General features: G+C 38.2%; 1 protein-coding gene across 1 annotated transcript; it reads left to right on the top strand.

Moving 5' to 3' along the window:
- Nucleotides 1-1,209: 1,209 nt before the first annotated feature.
- TSNAX (translin associated factor X) lies at nt 1,210-17,934 on the top strand. Its single transcript, XM_063306871.1, has 6 exons — nt 1,210-1,352; nt 2,356-2,457; nt 2,951-3,065; nt 3,908-4,038; nt 14,091-14,215; nt 16,207-17,934. The coding sequence occupies exons 1-6, from the start codon at nt 1,337-1,339 to the stop codon at nt 16,582-16,584; spliced, it is 867 nt and encodes a 288-aa protein (XP_063162941.1). The 5' UTR covers nt 1,210-1,336; the 3' UTR covers nt 16,585-17,934.
- The last annotated feature ends 4,904 nt before the right edge of the window (nt 17,935-22,838 follow it).

Raw genomic sequence — 22,838 nt, 5'->3', positions numbered from 1 at the left:
AAACCACAGTCTTGGTAACATTTCCCAGGGCCGCATCGAGGTGCCAACCACCCCCATGACAGACTATCCCCTCTCCCACCCCAAGCAAGGTGGCACAGCCAAATCTTGACCCCTCTTCCGAATGCCAGGAGAGTGGGGGCCTGCCTTACCTCTGGGGGTAACTTATTCCACAGTTTCAGGCATCTAGTTACAACTGCACATGGTGGCTAGAGGGATAATATAGTGCTGTGTTCATTATTCGAGCTTTTCCCTTATCATGTCAGAAGGGCTAAGCAAAACTTAAAATTAATGTGGGGAAAAAGGGCTTTGGAATATGCAGGAACGCCACCACTTCTGAAGCTTTTCCTGCAACCCTGGAAACAGAAGAGGTTGGGACAGGATGAAAGAACATCAGTGCATGTTTGGAAGACTCCCCTTATTATGCATGTCCACGACTGACCGGTGGTTCTTTCAATTCACAGAACCATCTCTGTGTCTATTATTATTTTCTTTCTCTTACTGTATCTCAATGTTTAGTTTTAATAGTGTACATTACCATTAGAAAGACCATTTTGTTTTAAATAGTTAATCTTCTTTGTCATAGAAATAGTCTATTCTTCATGATCTTGTCTAAATTCATTACTGTCTTCCTCCTTACTCTTAATTTTGCTTCTCCAGCACACCGTTCATCTGTTTTAGAAACCAAGAAAACAAACCTATCTTCTAAATATTTAACTTTAATCTAGATCTTTCACTTTCCATTTTTATTTTCATAATGAAAACCGTCTTTACTTTTGTTTAACAAAGTGTCATAATCTGCATATCTGAAATTTGTAAGTGTTTCAGGCTCCAATCATGTTTCCAGCTCTCATTCCTTCCAATCCTGTTCTTGTATTTACTGTATACGCTTCACGCGAAGAAAAACTACGTTTCCCATAAGGTCTTGCTCGATTGTAGGCCTTAAAGAAGCACCACAGCAAACAGGATAGTGTATACCTTACACACTAATGCCTGATTCGGGAAATGAATGAATTCTCCTGCCCGCCAAAATACTTCAGTACGGGCTGATAAAAAGCCTAGCTCTTTTTCTGCCTTGGCGGAGTGGAAGTGTTAGTCCCAGCGAGGCCGGGCTTCTCAAAATTAAATGCTGCTGTCAGGGATTTCAATGGACACCCCGAGAATCTTGCGTGGGCGGGGGGAGGAAGGTCGAGGTCCTGAGAGGTGCGGAGATCAAATTGGACTGAAGGAGCAACGTCGCTGAATCGGTGCTGAGCTCCAGACGGCGTTGCGCGTCCCGGTCGCAGAATTCGGATCTGGCAGAGCTGGAGCTGCTGTCTCCTGCGACCGCGCGGATAAGATGAGCGGCAAAGAAGGTGGCGGTGGGACTCGGGGAAGGGAGAGGCCCTCGTCTAAGGGCCAAAGTGCGGAGAAGGCCAGAGGCCCCTTTCCCCGCCTGCTGCCTTTCCCAGGCCCTTTATTTATAGGTTCCCAGGCCCTTTATTTTAACCTCGGTTCTTCATTTCACATTGCTGCATTTTCTCGGCTTCTGTAATCCTACTCTTGTTCCTCCTAATGTTTGTTCCTTGTCGTGTTTCATCCCCAAACGGTTGTTAAGGAGCAGCAGTAAAAACAACAAGAAAAAAGCTTGACCACCTTAAAAATGCACACAACCAAATTTCCAAAGGTTGCTCTTTTGGTGGGGAGCTCTTGTGCCTGTAACAAATATGATGATGAAACACATCATGTAATGGAAGAGGCAGAAACCCACCATGTGCAACATCACTCCTATTTATATGTTCGGTCTAGGGGTTCACTTGTCGGAGGGGAGCGTTGCCTTTGCTGCTTTTCATTTACATATGAAGCATAGAGCAAGTTTGGGCAAATCTCCAGAAAGCAGATTTTAACCTCATTCTAATGGCCATTTCACTTAGAATGGATAGAAGTTAAATAATATCTGGAGAGGAGCACACGTTGCCCATAAAAGTGGGGAAAAACATTAAATTCAATTAATATTACATTACTTTTATGCTGCTTCAGTCAAATGAGTTTAATAAATTTAAAAACGATTAGCTGACCTTTTGAAACAACCAAAATCAATGCGTGATAAGCTATATCTGTTATATATGAAGTACCATTGCCTTGTTTGGCAGTTAGCTCTTATCTTAAAAATACCATGAAACCTACCATTTCCAGATCAGTAGGCTGAATCCAGTTTTCTGTGCAAAACAATGAATGGAATTGTGGACAATTTTCTAGTGTCTCAAATGCCCATGATACAGAGAACACAATTTTTGGGCATGAAAAGTTGTGAACATTTGGTTTTTTGAGAAATATATTACAATGTGATACTTTTTTTTTCCAATCTTGCATAAACAGGTGGCTTCAGAAAAAGGAAACATGACAGTTTTCCGCATGGTCATAGGAAGGAAGAAAAAGACAGCATTAACCTTTCTTCATCTGTGATGACATCCTTCAAGAGTAAGTAATTTTAGAAGCCTGAAGTGTGGCTCACATATGTGAACTGACTACTTTTTCTCCATGCAATTTCTCTTAAGCTATGGTAGAAACATTCTGCACCATTTCTATAATATGGTACTGTGTTTGCAGACATGGTTCCAGATGGCCTCTGTGTATTGACTTCTTCATATTGTAAGTGATTACTTCCATAAAAGTGGGGAATTGCACTGCTTCTTTTCTCCATGTGTTTGAAACGTGGATGAACTGGATATGATTGTTTAACTGTCAGAATTTTTGCAAAATGAATGAAGTTTATTAAACTATTTAGCAAACGTAACATTTTAAACAGTAAAATTGTATTTAAATAAAGGGTTAGAATTTATTTTAGTAGCCTTGTGGGTTTCTCAGAACACATGAAGTCTGCTTATGAACAGGTGTATATTCTGTAGAGCTTGCACCTTCATATCTGTATTTCTAATAATGTTCCTTTATGCTTACCTGCATTCTTTTTCAGCGTTTCAGCTAGAACTTGATACAAGACATGATAAATATGAGAGGCTTGTGAAACTTAGTCGTGACATAACTATTGAAAGTAAAAGGACCATATTCTTACTGCATAGAATTACCAGGTGGGTATTTATGTTTGTCTTTCAACTTTCCTAATATATATCTTTTGCTTTGGTCAGATATGTAAAAGCAAAAGAATCCTGTAGTACTTAACATAAAACAAAGAGTTAGGGATGGAGGGAAGAAACTTTCTTCTCTATATATTCAGACATACAGGAGGCCAACATTTTATTCCTTGACTTTATTTTTGAATGAGGGTTTCATCCCTTCCCCAACAGTGGTCAGTATTCTACTAAACATACTAATGGATTGTTTTTTCTAAAGAAAATTAAAATTTATGCAAACCTTAGGATTCCCACATAATTTCATTCTTGTATATGGATGGTGCTCTTGGGATATGTTATCTCTGATTTTGGAAAAAGAGGGAATGATGTTAATTCCCTTTCCCATTATTATAACTTATATGAGCTAACTTATAAATCAAAACTGCATTTTCAAGATAATGCTATTTTTATTTTTATTAATATTCAGAATAACTAGTAGATCTATTTTCAAACTCATATGTGTAACATTATTTAGAAGCAGCTTTCATCCACTGAATTACTGTGGCAGTAATAGAAAATAGTAGCTGAAGTTTATACAGTAAATGATAGCTACTCTCTGTTAATCCCAAGCATGTTTGCCAAGTGGTCTAATTCTTCATTAGAAAGACATGGTTTATTAGAGACAGATGCTTTGAAGTTCAGGTTGCTTATTATTCATCCTTGAAAAGGATGAATGTGATGCTTTTAAAGTGAAATAGTTTAAACACAGAATGGCCTGTGTATAGCCTGTATCTTATTGCTTCTTTACTGAAGTTTTAACAATGGTCATGTTTTAATTTGATTGTATTCTGTGATCACAGTGCTTCCAGTGTAGAAGAAATACTAACAGAATCTGAAGTCAAATTAGATCTTGTGAGACAGAAGATAAAACAAGTAGCACAAGAACTAATAGGAGAGGATATGTATCAATACCACAGAGCTATTTCTCCAGGTATGTATGAGAAATAAAAAAAGTAAACAAAACTTGCAAGAGGGGTAATTCTAGATATTTCATCAGTCCTGATTTTATTATATTGGGTAACATATTGATGACAACTTTTGATTCTGTTACCCAGGGATAATGTTTGTTTTGATTCTATTAAAATATTTGGATATAGGAGTTTATTATATTGAACTAGGAAGAGACTTTGCATTATACAGAATTACATAATTGTACAGAAATCAGCTGGAATTGTTCTGTGCTAGCTAATTATTGGGTTACATTAATAACTTAATTTCTGCTGGTACTTACGTTGTAAAGTCAAAGAGCTGCAAAAAAACAGAATATTTATTTAATTATTTAAAAGACTTACATGACTGCCCATCTCATAAAACACATCTCTGGGCAGCTCACAACAATAATAAAAACCACAACAGTAATAAAAAACCAAAAACAATAAAACCAGGCATCTGACCTACAATCTCCAGTCCAACAAACAATGCAATCCTTGGGCTCCAACCATACCCTATCCCAGTTCCTGGGGGAAAAGCCAACCCTTTATGGCTTTCTGGAAAGCTAAAAGTGTGGGGGCTTGCAGGATCCCGGGGAAGGTGTTCCACACGGTAGGGGCTGTTATGGAAAAGGTATCCTTCCTGAGTCCCACCAGATTTAAGGATGCAACCTGGAGCATGCCCACCCTATCCAGCCTGATGGAATGGGCAGATACCCTCAGGGAGAGCTGGTCCCTCAAATAACGTGGCCTGGTGCCATGTCGGGCTTTAAAGGTAATAACCAGAACCTCGCATTGTACCTGGAAAGAAACTAGAAACCCAAACCCACCCCATCTTGCTAGGGTTGAATTGGAGCCAGTTTCACCCCATCCAGAGCCTCACAGCTTCCAGCAACTGGGCCAGCACTAGAACAATGCAACCTCTGGTGGAGATAGGTAACTGGGTACCATCAGCATACTAATGATACTGTACCGTGTGCAGTTGAACAACCTCACCCAGGGGTTTCATGTAGATGTTAAAGAGGAGTGGTGAGAGATCGGAGCCTTGGGGCACCCCTCATTGCTTGGGCCTAGGGCTTGACCTCTCCCCTGCCCCAACATTGACTGGAACCAGCCATGGAGAAAGAAGGAGAACCACTGCAAAACAGTGCTTTCTACTCCTAGTTCCCAAAGGCGGTCCAAAGGATACCATGGTTGATATGCCTTGAAGCTCTCTGTGTGGGAGAAGCTGCAGAAGAACACTACATGGTTTAATAATTTTACAGCTTCCACAAGTGGATTTATTTGATCAAGGAGAGCAAGTGTGCTTATAAAAAGAAATATATAAACATGAAGGTGGTTCAGCAGTACTCACGTGTTCGCTGCTACAAATGAGGACTTCTCACAAATAAAAACCAGACCTTGGGTCTGTACATAATTATTAATCACATAGCAATTATTTCAGCTTGCTTTATATTTTTAATTTTGTAAATGACCTAGATTGGAAATGGGTTCAGTCAATATTAAAAAAATCCAGCAGGTCACCATAGTCAAGTCTCAAGTACCAGGACTGCTACTTTTATATTTGGTGGAAAATGGTATAGTTAGGTGCTGTCAATATATAGCTTCTCACAGTGTCTCTTACTAACTTAGTGATACTATTAAATACTAGTACTTTATAACAAAATTCTAGGGCATTCAATTAGTTCATCTTCAGGAGTAGAAGGGCAGTTTTCCCAAATTAATCTGTGTGAATGCTTCAGTAAGAAAGAATGCAATTATTTTAATATTTGGAATCTTTACAAAGTGCTTCTTCAAATACTTGTATAGGATTTGATGAATAGCTGTATTAGAATAATTCATAGATTCAGAAATAGGGAAATATCACCTCTGTATTGGTCTCAAACTAACAACATGATCTTAATTTCACACTGAGCAAAATCATGGCATTTCACAGAAACTCTTAGAAAAATAAATTTGGGAATGCATAATAGGGTACTAATTATCCAAACTACCAGAACTAAGTGGGTCTGATATTTGCTTCTTTTGGAAAGCAATAGAGTGCTTACAACAAATCCAAGGGTTTGTAGGCAGAGGTTAAAAAGTCACATTGTTAAGCAGTTTTTCAGACCACGAGGCAGTATCACAGAAACTGACAGTGATTCAAGAAACGTGGCAAGAAGTTACTATTGGTACCTCCGTATTTGGTGTTTCATCTGTAGCTTGAGCTCCAGTGTAAGAGGTTTTATCTACAAATTTTAATCACAACTAGATCAAGTAAGTTGATACTGAGGAATGAATTCCCAGGAGTCTAGGGACATAATTGATTTCTACTCCAAACAGCTTATAGGTAGAGTGCAGATTCCTGCAGTGTTGCATAATTCTGTGTGTATACACTTACCACTGTGCATCATACAGGATACAAGGCTCTTGCTGCAGACTTGAAGTCTAGTAAAACAGGGCTCATGAGAGAGAGGGGGAGAAAAGAGAAATAACTTGCCAGATGTCAACTGGAAGTAGCTAAGGAAGACCATGAACAAAAAGGAATAAGTAGATGAATTTTGATGTGTCTTAATTTTTAAAAAAATAAAACAGATTACTAGGGAAAGATTGTTACAGGCCTGTGAGGTAGAAGCCACAAAGCAAGAAATATAGTAGGACTTGGAAGATGAGACTTAAAAATACTGTTATTTTAAGATGAAACAGATAGAGGAGGATTATACAGACATTTAAAATTGAAGTTTGTGCTTTAACATTTAGGACTACGTAACTGAAAGGAACTTGTTTTGCTGCTACTCATAATATTTCAGTTAAATAGGTTGTAGTACCAGGTCCTAACATACCTTACTGGTTTTCTGCCTGTGCTTTTCATAGCCCGGTGAGGCCCTTTACAGCTACTTCCCAATGAATAGTCTGCTTACTATCATACTTGGACATAAAACTATAAATTAGTCCACAGCTTTTAATCAGAGTTGCAACAAGTCAGACAGCATGTGAAAATTCAAGGGGTCCAGCCCAGGGATCAAAGGCTTCACTTAGACCAGCATGAGATAGACAGTCGCACAATATGATTATCATCAAAGTTCCTCCAACCAGGAATCTGCTTTTTGAGGCAGTCTTAAATACCAGTGTCTTCTGCATCTAGATGCAGCTGAAGCTAAGCAGCCTTAATTTGCTAGGATCCATATCTGTGAAGTTTCAGCTGTTGTCAAGATCCCTTCCTTGCAAGTGGCTGTTGCTTTGCTAGCTTCCGGCTTTCTCCTTTGTTTCTGCAGGTGTTTCCAATTTCAGGTCAGTGGTCTGTTTTGGTTTTTGGAATGGAAATGCCCACATTTGGTCTTTCAGTGCTGGTATGGTGTTTAGTTCCTCAGGGTTTGAATTGCCAGGTTCATTACCTTGATCCTCTTCTGAGAAAGATGATGTGTCCTGGTGGTGCTCTAGTTACTGTCCTTTATCTTTCAGGTATTTTAGTTATTTGGAAAAGACAAAGAGAACATTGAGAATCAATTATATTAGTAGACAAGGTCAAAGGATCTCATTCAGAACTGATAGAGACATCTAAAGATTAGTCGCCCACAATGTTTGACAGGGTCAGAAAAAGACCAGTGTCTGCCGTTACATTGTGTAAAAAGTATTAATGAGATACAGGCTTTTATTGGTTTAAGCATTCATTTGTTGTAACATTACAATAAGTTAGTGTTTTAATATTTAGTTGCTGTTGGGTTGGGCTTGACTCCTGGTTCCTGTATGGACAAACGCTCACCATTTTCATATCTTTAGCAAGTATTTTAAAATACTTGGTTTTATTTTTTTCCATCTCACATAGTGTCGTTTTCAGAAATCCAGAAGATCACTAGATAACAGCAAAGAATAACAATTTCCTGTATGCCATCTAATGGTTCTCTGGATGTTTGCAGCCCGGTCTACATACAGAAGTACCTGTGCATGCTTACACTGTGGTGCCCTTAAACAGGCATAAATATTTTATAAAGTTCAAAGAAATCCAAGATGTGTATCTCAAAATCATCTTGTCCTTTTGTTTTTAGATTTCCTAGAATGTTTTTCTCAGGAGCCAGCCTCCTTCCTTTGAAATAGCTCAAGGAGCACAATATTCAAACTATCCATTTCATTGCTGAAATTATTTTGAGGGCCATCTGAGGCATGAAATAGGTTCTATTTTGTATTCTTTGCAAGCAACAGCTGCAGCTTTTTGGAAAGTAAGCATTTAAAGGTTTGATTTCAGAGGTTTTAGGGCCAACTTTTAACGAATAGCATCTAAACTTTTAATGGTCAGTGAGCACAGCAAGATCATGTTGTACTTCAGATATTTTGTACAGTATGGTACCTATTTTAGGGTACGACAGTCAAACTTTCCAGAATCAACAAGACGTTATAAAATTTTGCTGACCTGCTGAGAAAAAGTAATTGAAGGTCTTACTTCGTACATCCGAACTAAATTGGTTGTATTTAATGGCTTTATTTTATTTAGACTTTATCAGAAAATAGAGTAACAATAAAGATTAAATAATTGGGTAATCTGTTTTTTTTAATGTAGTTATAGTAGTGACTGTAACAAAAATAAATCTAACAAGGATGTGCAAATGTTTAGTGTAATAATCATGTATCTATAAATAGAAGTGCCATAAATATGATTCCTGGGAATATTGTTTGGCTTTGGTAGTTACAAAATGCTTTTTTTGGGGTTACTCCAAGCCACTGTTCTTTGACTTAAAGATAAAATAATTCTGGCAAAGCACTAAAGAAGTTCCACATTTTCCCTCATTAAGACTAGTGCTAATGGCATGCAGAACATTTCCCCTAAGGATACTCGTATGAGCTCAAATGCTGAGTATAGTACTAATAATTGAACAATAACAAAAATGATGGCTGTTCTCTACACATTTCTTAAAATACAGATTGTCCCAAGGGACAATTAAACAAGCAAACAAAAATATACTGAAATAACTAGTTAAAAAACAAAGGCAGACCAACTTTTGCACGTTGTTATTGTTACCTTTTTGTGGTTACTTTTGAAGTAGGTCTGCAATAAAAGATCTTTTCCTACTATGTAAAGGATACATATCCTTTGGAATATATGAATAATTTGCCTTTAAAACTGAAATAGTGGTAGGAAAACACAAGACTTCTTTTGTACACTACTTACTTTCGTTATTCTAATAGTTAACACTGATTGAAAAGGAAATTTTATTCAACAAAGGGAATTCCCATATAGTTCAATTCAGTGCTTTACATTACATAAGATAGCCAACTCTTCCTTAATGTAATGAGCCTCTATCATGAAACATATATGAATAAACATGTGATGACTATTCTGTGAGTTGAATTCTGCTTTTGCTTATTCTGTGCTTGTTTAGTTGGAAGTAAATCCTACCAAGTTCAATAGAACTTCTATTCTGTAGTATGCATATGATTTTACCCATATAGCCTTATATAAGTCTTCCATAGTCCATATAGCACCATTACTATGTACTACAAAGTACAAGAAAAACATAGTCTAAAATTTGACACAGGAAAAATGAGAGGGAACTTGCAGAAATAATTGAGCAGGAAATTAATATGTGTGTTTGAGTTATAGAAGGACATTAAACAGGATTTTATCAAGGTTTCGTGAAAAATAGGTGTTGATGGAATCTTGAATGATATACAGGTTGTTGTTGTTGTTGTTCAGTCATTAAGTCGTGTCCGACTTTTCGTGAGCCCATGGACCGTAGGACACCAGGCCTTCCTGTCCTCCACTGTCTCCTGGAGTTTATTCAAATTCGTGTTCATTGCATTGATGATGCTGTCTAACCATTTCATCCTCTGCTGTCCCCTTCTCCTTTTGCCTTCAGTCTTTCCTGGCATCAGGGTTTTTTCCAGTGAGTCCTCTCTTTGCATTAGATCGCCAAACTATTTGAGGTTCAGCTTCAGCATCTGTCCTTCCAATGAACAGTCAGGGTTGATTTCCTGTAGGATTGACTGATTTGACCTCCTTGCAGTCCAAGGGACTCTTAAGGTTCTTCTTCAGAACCACAGTTTGAAAGCAGATATACAGGTAGTCCTCACTTAATAACCATTTGTTTAGTGATGGTTCAGACTTACAAAGGTGTTGAAAAAACAACTTATGACCAGTTCTCACACTTATAATTGTTGCAGTGTCCCCGTGGTCACATGTTCACATGTTCACAATTTGGGTGCTTGGCAACTGGTTCGCATTTATGACAGTCGCAGCATCCTGTGGTCACGTGATCACCATTTTCGGCCTTCTTGGCTGGCTTCTGGCAAGCGAAATCAATGGGAAACTGCGTGATTCACTTAATGACCATGTGGTTTGTTTGTTTATCCCGCCTTAATTATTTTTATAAATAACTCAAGGCGGCTAACATACCTAATACTTCTTCCTCCTCCTATTTTCCCTGCAACCTTGAGAGGTGAGCTGGGCTGAGAGAGAGTGACTGGCCTAAGGTCACCCAGCTGGCTTTCATGCCTAAGGCTGGGACTAGAACTCTCAGTCTCCTGGTTTCTAGCCCAGCACCTTAACTACTAGACCAAATTGGTTCTTCAGTGATTCGCTTAATGACCGCTACAAAAAAGGTCGTAAAATCAGGTCAGATTCACTTAATGACCGCTTTGCTTAGCAGCCCCTGGCCAGATTCAGCTCCTTTTCTACTGAAGTATAATACAAAAGTATAAAATTTTGGTCCCACTTGTGACTGTTAAGCAAGGACTACTTGTAAGAGAAGTGTCACACCGGTGCTTTGGGAAGCAGCTCTAAGCATATGAGCAGAAAAGGAAAAAGGGAAGAAAACCTTTGAAAGGTCTGTTGTGGAGCTGAAGAAGTAGAGGTTTGTACAAGGATATATTACGATAGAAGAGAAAAAGGTGGGTGGCTTTTGAAAATAAGCACTATTACATCACAAAGAGATTAAGGAGGGGTATGCTATTTGACAGCAGAATGACAGATAACCCAGACTGGATTAAGATCAGAGAATAGAGAAGAAATTTGAATTATGTGCAGTTGTAATCTTTTGAGGATTTTGTGGTGACTGTGATAAACATATGGCAGGTGAGTCTATCTTTTTTTAAAAAGAATGATACAAGTTGCTTACATTCCTGTGAATAGACCAGGCGTGGTAACATGATTGAGTGTCTTTGTCATTGACTTCTTTGCCTTTCCTAAAGTAGATGGATTTGATGAGTAAATCTTCACTAATGTTATAGATGTACATTTTATAATGTACCTCTTCTAGGTAGCTTGTAGATGAGATTCACGTTACCAAATAATTTGCGCTTACCAATAAAATCAAGTGGTGATTACTTTTGTAGGAAAAGAAAACTAAAAAAATAATGCTTTCCTAATCAAGAGGAATACTTTTTGTGTTATACTTCAGTAGAATTTGTGGCAAAAATAACTTGTCCTTCTAAGAAACTAAGAAAAAATCCAGAAAAAAATTCCCCAATGTATCCTTTTGGGACAGAAAGTTGGGCCCTGCTCAAAATGCTCCTGCAGGCTTCTTTCTAAGGAACTCTCCCCCTCCTGGTCACATGACCCAGAGCAATGCTACTATTAAGGGATGGAAAAAATTTCAGAAGTCTGCTTTCCCTGCCTTGTTCTTTCCAACCCAGTGTGATGTTGGAAATTTTGTAATCTGGACCAAGATTCTGTCTCTGGTTCCATCACCAGGATAACTGAAATCTGAACAGAAGAGGGCCAAATATGGGGTGGGGGAGAAGCTGGCGAAAGAAAGATTGAGTTTGAAAAGGAGCTGAATCTGGCCAAGGGGTTACAGAGCAAAACATTCCAGAAAAGAATGGTGGAGCCCTTTGGGAGACCCAGTTGGGCAGCAGATTGGACCGTTGCCAGCTGCTCCATTCTAAGCTCCCCTACTCAGTGTTTTCCAGTGCGCACATACAGAAACAAACACAAAGATGTAACACTTTGGTTTGTTACGCAGAAGCAAATATAGATGCTTCCTATGACCACTTCTGTAAAGGCATTGGAAAGAATTCCAGAAGTCACACTCTGCATGCTTTCTGTATTTTTTTGTATGTTAATTTTGTATTAAAAAAGATACGAGAGAGAAAACAAAAAATTGTTGGACAGTATAAAAGTAACACACATTAAAGGATTTCCATTCTAAACCAGCATCTCCTCGCTGAGGAAGGGTTGGGAGATGCAATCATGGATTTTTAATTAGGTCACCAACGTTTACTCAGAGAATGCAAACTATACAAAAGTAGCCTTTTAGACTGCTCTCTTCCCAGCAGTGAGATTCTTAAGTAATTCTTTTCTTGGAAACAACCCAAAACTAAGGGCAGGAAGATGTTGTTGGATAAAATAGTGAAGTGGGATAGGGATTTTTTTTTCCACCTTGGGAATTATTTGTGAAAGTAACGGATGTCCTTCCATTAAAGCTACAATATATCTAAACATCCTTTTACCTGCTTAGCAAAAACACCTTATGTCAAGGTCTTGGGTCACTTTAAATGTCATTCCAAGCTGCTTTTTGTGGAGAACTTCTGAAAGGCAGGTATTCAATGTCAAATGTTTATTATAATGAGGAAGATACTGTTAAATAATCCTCAGTGTAATCTAGGACTGCTGTGTGCAGAATATGGACGGTCTGTTTTTTTTAATTATGGGCACAGCTCATTATGCAGTTGTGACACCACTACTTTATGAGCTACACTGGCTTCCAGGAAGCCTCCAGATGTGATGCAAGGTGCTGGTTACTATCTTTAACGCTCTGCATGGCATAGGACCTGTCATGAGTAAGGATGGCGAGCAGGGGGCTCCCCTCCAGGCTGTCAAGCGCATGCGTAGCACTGAGGAATTGGTCAGCCATTCAAAGAAACACAGGTCGGGACCGCCTTAGCCTGCGGGGTTTATATGTCTGGGTTTTTCCCACGCTTCTTCAGTTTGTTAGGATTCCTGTTATGTACTAGCAATAAAACATTAGAGACCAGTTCCTTGTCTCAGTGTGTTTCCTGGCAGTTAGGACAGGACCTGCTCTCAAGAATATTGGCTCGCCCCACACTTCCCGGAAGGAAGGCATGTTCCTTCATTTAAACCTTGCCATCTTATGGGACCTAGGAAGCGTGCCTTTTCGGTGGCTGCTCTTGTGCTCTGAAACTACCCCCTCCGCCCACCTGACACACAGCAGGCCCCAAACTAGCAGGCCCTTAAAAAGCGTTTCCCCAGGCAGTGGCGTCCCTTTTTGATTGTTTTAAATTGATCTGTTCGATTTGCCGTTTTATATATTGGGCTATTTTTTTTTAATGATGCATGGTTAGTTCTTTTTTGTTAATGTTCATTTTTGTTGTACTCTGCCCAGAGCCACGTGGTTTGATTTTGGCAGCCTTATAAATGCTTTAAATAAATAAACAAATACCCTGCTTTTCTATTTTGGATTTAATGCAATTATGATTGTAATGTTACTTATATAGTATCAAATGACTGAACCCCTCACGTTTTAAGTTGTGTCTTAATGTACAGATGATATCTTCAGGAAAATGGGGGGGGGCAACCATCAGTGAGCACCTATCTACAGAATATTAAGATTCAGATAATTAAATGCGTATTTATAAAAGCAAACTGAATAAACTGAATTTTGGTATACTGTTGTTGAAGTCCCTAAGCTAAGAACTGAAGACCAGCATTTAAAATTTTTCAAGTGCTCAAAAGACATGCAGCAATTTATGTTAACCACTTTTTTCCATAGGGTCTCTTACTACTTTTCTCCCCTTAATCTCATGGTCACTGTACTTGAGAATCTTTTGGTCATGCTGATTTTACTTGCAAGATACTTTACTATGTTAGCTTGGGTAGAGAGAAACAAACATTTGGATAGTGTGATTTTCTATGAATCACTGCAATAAGGGATTTAAAATACAATCATTACAAGTAAAATTGTCATACACATAACCTGATAGTCTCATATACATAACCTAAAAAAGTCTGCATCAACGAAAAAGTGGTTAAAGCTGACATCCATAAAATATTACTTAAATTCTTATTTTTATTGTGCTTCCCTACAGTATAATAATATAGTTTACATTTTTCCATTTCAACCAGGTCTTCAAGAATACGTGGAAGCTGTTTCATTTCAATATTTTATCAAAACCCGGTCATTAATTGGCTTAGAGGAGATCAATAGACAAATGATATTTACAGAAGATAATAAAGAGGAAGAAAGGAAGGTATTATAAATCTTGATCATACAAGTTCCATGTTTCATTCATCATTTGTAAATGGGTATTTTAAAGAATTGCTGTAGAGGATGGAAGTAAGATAATGACGTGATTATGAAAGGTCTCCTTGTAGTCCAGCTTCCTGCAAGTTTTGTTTTTCTCCTTGTTTCAGAGGTGGTTGGAAAAGCCTCACTTTTCTGTTTTAAGGTTAGGGAGAGAAACTGAAGTTTTGAATTCCTGATATCATACACATCTTTTTATTTTGTCACTATTACTCCTAGCCTAATCTTGGGCTGTTTTCCTCCAAAATGCTACAGAGGCATAAAAGAATAGGAGCACTGGGAATATATGAGGAGTGCAGCTGATATTGTGGTCCTGTGACAAATAGTATGAAGGAAAGAAAGATTCCTTTGGGATGATGCCTGTAGTATTGGACACTGACATGCAAGAACTTCTTTTTCTCAATTTAATTAATTTTCTCTTGTTGTCTGAAGGTTGGAATTATTTTTCATTTACAAAATTGACATAAAACTTTTTTAAAAAATAAAAGGCGTGTGGGACTTACACTAGGGATACTCTATCTGGGCTTCAAAATACAGGACGGTCTAGTTCTTGTCTGCCATCTCATTGTCATTTGCCTTGCCTCAGCCCATGTGTGGAATCTCTAGCTTGCTCTAATACCAGGCATCCCTCTAAGCAGCAGCCACGGATGTGTTAGGCTAACCAGCAGCTGCTAGTCCTTTCCTCTGCTCCGAATGAGTAACCATCCTTGCATCACTCTTGTAGAGCCTGACAGGAGTTCTCAGCTTCTCATTTCTGTTCTTAAGAGTTAAATGTCTTTTGCTCTTCAAATTTGAGATTACCAGTCAATCAGATCTTGCTGCTTATAAACAGCATATGTCTAATCTCTTTTCTGATGAGAGATAAGAATGGAAATTTCCATTCTCCTTTAGTCTCCTCCTTCATTGCCTCATGTGACCTGCCTGTGAAATTGACAAATTGCTGGTCTTGCCTATACCTAAGTGTCTGCCAAAGTGACCAGTTTCTCGAGATACCACAATCTCTGTTTCAGTTGATCCTTGGATAATCAGTGCATCTTGAGGATCTGGATGGATTTTTTGGGTGTTTGTTGATTATGGGATTATTTTTAGTTCAGCTCATTCAACTGTCAGAGCAAACAATAATATATAGAAGTTTACTACACAGGGATGATGATAAATATATAGTAGTGGCGAAGCACTTACTGTTTTCAAAATATAAATAATTCAATAGAAATAGAAGATATACATGCATATACAATATAATAAGTAGCTTCTGTTTGATTTAGAGACTCTGGCATTGGAATGAAGAGTTTCTGTAAAAGTTGTTACAATCATTCTTTTCTTGCTGAACTCATATTTATTTATTTATCAAACTTTATCACTGCCCATCTCCCTCCCAAGGAGGGACTCTGGGCGGTTTACAGTAAAAAACAAAATTAAAATCGGAAATATTTATAAATACAATAAATACAATAAAAATAAAAATCTAATGGAATCCAGATGACTGAGAGATCTTTATCAGTCCGTGGGTGTAATAGGTCCATCGAGAATCGCTCGATGGACCTGTTACACTAGGTCCATCCCCAGGTGTGGCTGTTCCCCCTCCCGTTCCAAGCCTGTATGGCTGGCAGGAAGGTACTTGACTAGTGTAGAGATTATTATTCATGCTGTGTAATTGTTGATGGCACAGGAGACTTACTATGTAAAAAGAAAGTAAGTTATTTCTGCTATTAATATTATGCCACCCAAAATAGGCTTAACTTAGGTCCAGTGTAAAAAAGATGAATTAACTCAGAAAATGGCAAGCCTTCCATCAAGGAAAGCCATCCATTGAAAGGTTCCAAAGCAAAGCCACCTTCTTTCTAGAAATGCTTTTATTGAATTAGTTTCCTGAATCATGTTTTACCAATTGCAGTTTCTCTCTGTTCTAAGCCGTTTTGTATTCTGTTGTATTACTAGCTATCTTCAGATTCTCCCATTAAGCAAAACAATACCTGGAACATAAAAGTGACACCTGTGGATTACCTTCTGGGAGTGGCTGATCTCACTGGAGAATTGATGCGGATGTGTATTAATAGCGTTGGCAATGGCGATATAGACACACCGTTTGAGCTGAGCCAGTTCCTGTGTCAGATTTATGATGGCTTTTCTTTCATTGGTAACACTGGACCTTACGAAGTTTCTAAGAAACTCTATACCTTGAAACAGAGTTTAGCTAAAGTGGAGAATGCCTGTTACACCCTGAAAGTCAGGGGGTCTGAGATACCAAAGCATATGTTAGCTGATGTGTTCTCCAGTAAAACAGAAATAATTGAGCAAGAGGATGGGCTTTCCTAACATGTTTGGAACCTCACAAGGCTGAAGGGTCAAGAACTTCAGGATCAGAACAAAGCAAAGCCCTGGATTTGCTTATTAGAAATCTTAGCCTTTCAAAATCAAAAACGTTTTATGATTAGCTGAAGTAGAATATGTTGTATTCTAAAACTGTTATTGCATAATGATTTAACATGCCCCACCAGCTCATTGCCCAATGAAAATGGTGGGTTTTGTACAAAGGCCACCTCTTATATTCTGTACTTTAGTATTGTAGGCATACTGCAGGTCACCTTAAACCAGGTGTCAGTAAAGGACCATAGTCCATAATACACATTCAATATGATAACTGTTTTGTTTTGTTGTTGCTTTTATCTAAGTGGTTAAAGTCTGATGTATAAACTTCAGAATGTTCTGGTGTTAAAATTAGCATTCTGCATTTCAGATGACTGAAAATAAAGTCAGTTGAATGGGAAATAACCTGGGGGAAGCTAACAAACTTAGCGTACATTAATGTTTGGGTACTTTCATATACTTATTTGAATATCTTAATTATGGCTTTCCGTAGGTAAGTTAATATTACCCTGCAAATTAAGCCAAGCAAAAGCAGAAAACTTGTAAAGAGTTTTTGCAGTAAGTAAAATCAGTGTGCATAGTCAATTAATCCAGACTTCATAGAAGATTTGGATGAGCAAGCTTGAGAAGGTAAATAAGAAAAATATTTGAAATATGGTTTAAAACTGAAGTTGCCAGTATTTATAAATCATGTATCTGTCCTATGTGTGTTCTTCAGAAGATTATGATACTGTTTTGTGTATTTAGTTAATCTCTTGCTTCAAATTCAGAAGATTTCTTGATTATCAACTCTGGCTTAGACCTTAACTTCCTTTCTGTGAACAGAATACAATTAAATTTATAGAACAGGCTTTCCTGCTTCCCTTTTCTCTATGTAGCCCTGCATCCCTTGTAAATCTGTTCCTGAGAACAGGGAACTCTTGAGCATGAGGTGGAACAAATTTTAAGAGGCCTGTTGGTAGAAATTCCACGTATGAATGGGGGAACAATTCAGGATCCAAGTTACTGTGTTCTGGGGAAAATGTAAAACATACAAGGAGTTGAGGACCTAGGCCCTCCATTATACATGAACACACTGGATTTTCTACCATACCTTCCATGTTTCTATATTGCTGACAATTGGGATAGCCTATTTTCAGATACATGGTATAGTAAACACAACGGTATTTTTTCCCCTTTGTAAGCATTACCAAATTTCTCATGTGATAAAAATTTAGAAAGCAGTGTTTTCCTCCCATTATAAGGTTTAATGATGTTTCTACATTTTTATACAATAAACAAAGGAATCTTGTAAAAGTATCGTTTGTCATCTGTGTTTTCTGACTAGACAGTCTATCCTTTTCTGTGTCATACTTTAATGAAAGGAAACCATTTATTCTGACACTTTCCAGTTTGCCACAGTGAATTTGCCATGTAATTAATTTTTTTGCAGAAGAAAATAAAACTTTCTAGTTGTAATGTTGCTCTGAATGCTCATAACTTTGGATCAGCTTGACAACCAAGATAAAAGAGGTATTTGCAGTTCGTTGCTTGGTACATAAGTAAGCTCTTCATCTTGTTCCTATGGTCCAACTTAACCCAAAAGCCAATGTACCTTGAATTGAATTGAAATGGGCTTGAAAAGAAAAGCGTGAAGATGTTTTTACTAAATTTGTTTGATTTGGATTTTATTTCATATTTAGATTGTCAACATAGAATTTGCATTTTTAAACTGGTTGGCCCTATTTAGTGGCCCTAATGGAGCCCATAATAGTTTTTAAAAAGATGATTTTGCAAAGGAAAAATGGCACAAGAGCTTTCCAGCTACATTAAACAAAAATAATTAAAGAGAAAGAAGGTCCAGTCCTGATCACCAAAATCTCATTTATTTGCCCCTTCCTAGAAAATACATGTTACAGAAACTTAAATGCATTTCAAATTTACATGACTACTGTGAATATTTGGAAAAATGACATTTAAGTCACAAAACAATAAGTGGCAAAATGCCTATTTCTTAGCCTGTTTAAGCCTGGGGTTGATCGTATGCTTGGTATTCGGCCAAAATCCAAGCATTGTTTAAACAGATGTTCTGCGAAGGTTCCCTTGCACTGTAAAGTTATATATATTGGGAGCTGTTTCCTTTTAAGGAAATCAGTTACTTTGGGCTACTAGAGCACTTTTATTTTAGGAGTAGTGAATTGAATGAAGCACAGTCGTCCACACCTATTCTGTCTACTTAACGTCTTCCTTTGGAATCAGTGTAAGTATAATCGGAGCTAAAACCCAAGCAACATCTTTCTTGAACAGCAACTATTGAAATCTAGGGATTCTTTCTGAAAATTACGTAGGCTACCTGGAATTTCATGTCTATAAATAGAATATGAAAAACATAATCTGAGAAAGGACTGGCATTCCCAGATCGTTTCTGGAAAAGGTTTCCAGAGCCACTCTGGTACTTTATTTTTGTATTTTAGTAGTGGAACCTGGGAAGTAGCTCCCACAAGGATAAACCATAGCTTGCATTTTGAAGGCTATCTGCTGTGTGGTTCATGACCACCTCCAGGGACCCTTAATCTCTATCTTTTTTGTAAAAAATTACCCCTCCCCCCATTCTTGGTTTTAAAATTCTGCAGCTTTTTTGCTGGGATAAATTACAGTATAATCCTGTACAGTTCGAACTTTGTCTGCGGCAAACTGGGATTAAAATTTAATCCCAACAGGGTTCAGAGTGAAAGATTTCCAGAAGGGTTTTGAAATGATTTATGGGCACTTTGAGAAAAAGATGTCAAATAACATGAAGTCGGTATTACACATCTTTTTCCCTGGAAATTTTATACGTGTCGTTCCGAGTGAGATGGGCGGTGACTAAATTTGAAATATAAATAAAATATATTCATTCCATTTCTACATTTTTCCCTTAGTATATATATACAGTAGTACACTGTTTCTAAATGGAACGTTTTTGAGATAGACAAGCTTCTAACCAAGGACCTCATTTTCCTCCATGGAAGTCTGAAAAATACGTTCTGCATCTTTGTTTTGCACTGTCTATTCTGCATCTTTTCTATGAGAAGCCCACAAATTATTTGATATGCTGTGGATCTCCTTCAGTCATTCTGGACATCTCTTTTGGTCATAACACTGAGCAAAAGTGTGAAATGGACAACCCCAAACTCTCATATCGATTGGGTACAAAATATGTTAGGTCTACTTTTTAAATTAGTGGGTGCACATGTGCCAATCCATTGTTTGCTTAATCATGGCTTTAGCAAGTCTTAATTAGTTGAGTTAACAATATGTTAATCTGTGAACTATGATTTACAAGCCATAATGGCTGGGGTTACACCATATGAAAAACCCAAATCAAACACAGCACATTATTTTGGCTTTGTGTGATACATGATCCCTATCCTATCCTAACAACAACAAAGTAATGTTCTTTACAACTTTAAACTCAAGAACTGGAAGTGAAATCCTATAAAAGAAAAAGAAAATTTGCAGGAATCTCATGCCATGAAAGGTTTTTCCAAAAACAATCCCCCTTTTCTGGCCATCTGTAAGATATTGCAGAGGTTCCTGATGCAGTCCAATAGTGACACCTTGTGGACAAAGTTGTCTTTTGCTTTAAGTTACTCTGTTTCAGCCTTCCTGGTGTTTTTATTTTTTACCATAACTCCGATAAACATGCCAACTCCAATAAGCATTTATTGTTAAACAGTCACAAATAAATTACAGATGGTCCTTGTTTAGCAACTGCCTTGTTTAGCAACCGTTTGCAGTTACAGTGATGATGAAAATGTAACTTTGTGACCAAGCCTCACATTTACGACCTTTACTGATCTGTAAAGCAAAGGAAAGCTGAAGTAAGATCATAAGCACATTTGCGGTTTTGCTTAGTGACTACTTTGCTTAATGACCAAGTTGCCAATTCCAATTGGAGTTGCTAAATGAGGACTACCTGTATTTGTTTATCATAAATTACGGAGTTTTCCATTCAACGCTGAAGAGAAACTGCCAAGGCCAATTCCCTCACGATACCACTTTATCTTTTTTATGCAGTGCAAGCATAAAGTCCTGCCTACAGACTGCCATAAGCCATAAAGCTACAAATTTCATCCATTTAAATATACCTGAATATGTTGCATATTTCATGCAAGAAATTTAAGCTTTCTGATACATCAGCATTTTGATGTGTGAGACATGTTAGTATTTTGATGCAGTATATCCAGGGAGGAAAAAGCACTGTGCTGGCCATGAACTACAGTATTTCTGGAAGCATCAGAGGTATAAAGAGATTTACAATCCTGCATAGTCTTGGTTGCTTCAGCTACTACAACTCATCATGGGCCTCACTACTAATGCACCAACGGCACCCCTAGAGCTTTCAGCAGACTTTCTGGATTGTTGGGACAGTGTCTTTGAACAGATCTTAGCCCCTGAAGATCTAAGATCTAAGCCAGCCTGCTGCAGGGCTTGTGCCTCCATCAGTGAAGCATCATGTACAACATGGTTGACAGTTTCTCAGCATGCTAAATGCTACGTAACAGGAAAAAAAAAAAAGGAAATCTGCAATCAGAAAGTAGGGTCTATGACTTTCTCACATACCGTACTAAACCATAACAGAGTTTGAAGCCTGTGTGAACCCAGACAATGATGGTATGTTTAACAAACCATGATTTAGTAGGATATGTGAATTTAGCCCATGCGATAGCTTGAAATTCAATCCCCTCTTTTTCATTTCTTCTACCTTTTCATTATAATATTCTCCTGCTGGCAATCTATGGTTAGCAATCAATAATTGCAAATGAACACTATTGAAATATAATACAAGAGAGATCATTACAGAGCTGTCTTACCCAAAGTCTTATATTGGACCATTAGTTCATAGGAAAACAATGTCCTGGTAAGAAACCAATTATTGGCCACAAGAGAATAAAACACGTCCCATCTCTGCTGTGGTCTGCAGAACTGTGGGACTGCTAGTTTCCAGCTACTATTTGCAGTGGGCAGCCTGTTGATCAACTTGACCATCTGATCAGTGGAGAACAGACTGGTGGTTTCCGGCTGCTAATGGCAATGGGAAGTCAGCAAGCTTGAGCCGTATTGCTGAGGGGGACGAGGAAAAGCCTTGCCCGTCTCAGCAATTCTACTCTAAATCCAGGGCTTCCTGTCACAGGAAACCAGCCATCTGGAAGTAGAATCACCAGAGGAGGGGAGCTGATTGACCATATAGGTTTTACTTACTAAAACCTGTATTGCTTGCCTAAGCTTTTTAATTGGGGGGAGTTCTGCAATGTCTGTGATGCTAAGGAACACTCCTTCCATTCAGTTCCATTGATTCCTCTCTCCTGTTAGAGAAAGACCCATTTTTAGTAATTTTTCTTCCCTTTCTTGCTTTCTGCATAGCAACTTTGTTTCAAAATACCCCCTAACTCCTGGGGCTGCAGTCAAGAAAAGGAAATTAGAGAACATGTATCCTGATAATGGAACTAAACTGAGAAGAAGCTCCTGCCAAGAGGGCTTTAGGATCCAAAGCAGGGTCTCAGTTTAGCTTGAGATGATGTCTGCATGAAAACCACAAGTGTGCATATCAACAAGATGTGGTTGTTCTATTATGGCTGTGTGTCATTAGAACACCAAGAAGCTGCCCTTTCAGGTTAGCATAAACCACAACCTGGAAATCAACCACCAACCAAGATGTCAACATCTATTGAACTACATACTCTTAGGGTAGCATTAGCTTTAATCCTTTTATTTACACTTTTTTTTGGGGGGAGGGCTTTAAGTCAGTCTTGACTCCTGGCAACTGCCTGGACAAGTCCCTATATCCCTAATATGTATATAATAATGCTGAATGCAAGACTCTGGACCTGAAAAGTCCCTAGAAATGAAAACTTAAATATAAATAGAAAATGTGTAACTATGCCCAGGCAACAGCTGTCTTACAGAACTATGGCCAGAATGTTTTTGAAGCACGTTAGAATATGTTTTATCAATAAACAAAGGCTTTCAAACCTGGGAGGAATTCCTGTGTGTGATGTGATGATGTACCAAAGATTAATGTGTGATGCTGAGGACCCGAGCGAATCCCCTGTCCCAGGACGGCCAGAAACTCAACAGGAGCAGTCGCCTCCAGCAAAAGAGGATTTCTAGCGGTACAGCTGGAATCCCTGGAGGACGGGGTGCGAATCTCGGGAGCGGCTGCGAGCAGAAAGGGCTCTTCC

The sequence above is a fragment of the Candoia aspera genome, chromosome 1 (assembly GCF_035149785.1).
Source record: "Candoia aspera isolate rCanAsp1 chromosome 1, rCanAsp1.hap2, whole genome shotgun sequence".
Lineage (NCBI taxonomy): Eukaryota > Metazoa > Chordata > Lepidosauria > Squamata > Boidae > Candoia > Candoia aspera.
Note: the sequence above shows the minus strand (reverse complement) of the source record. Positions and strands in the feature narration are given on the sequence as shown.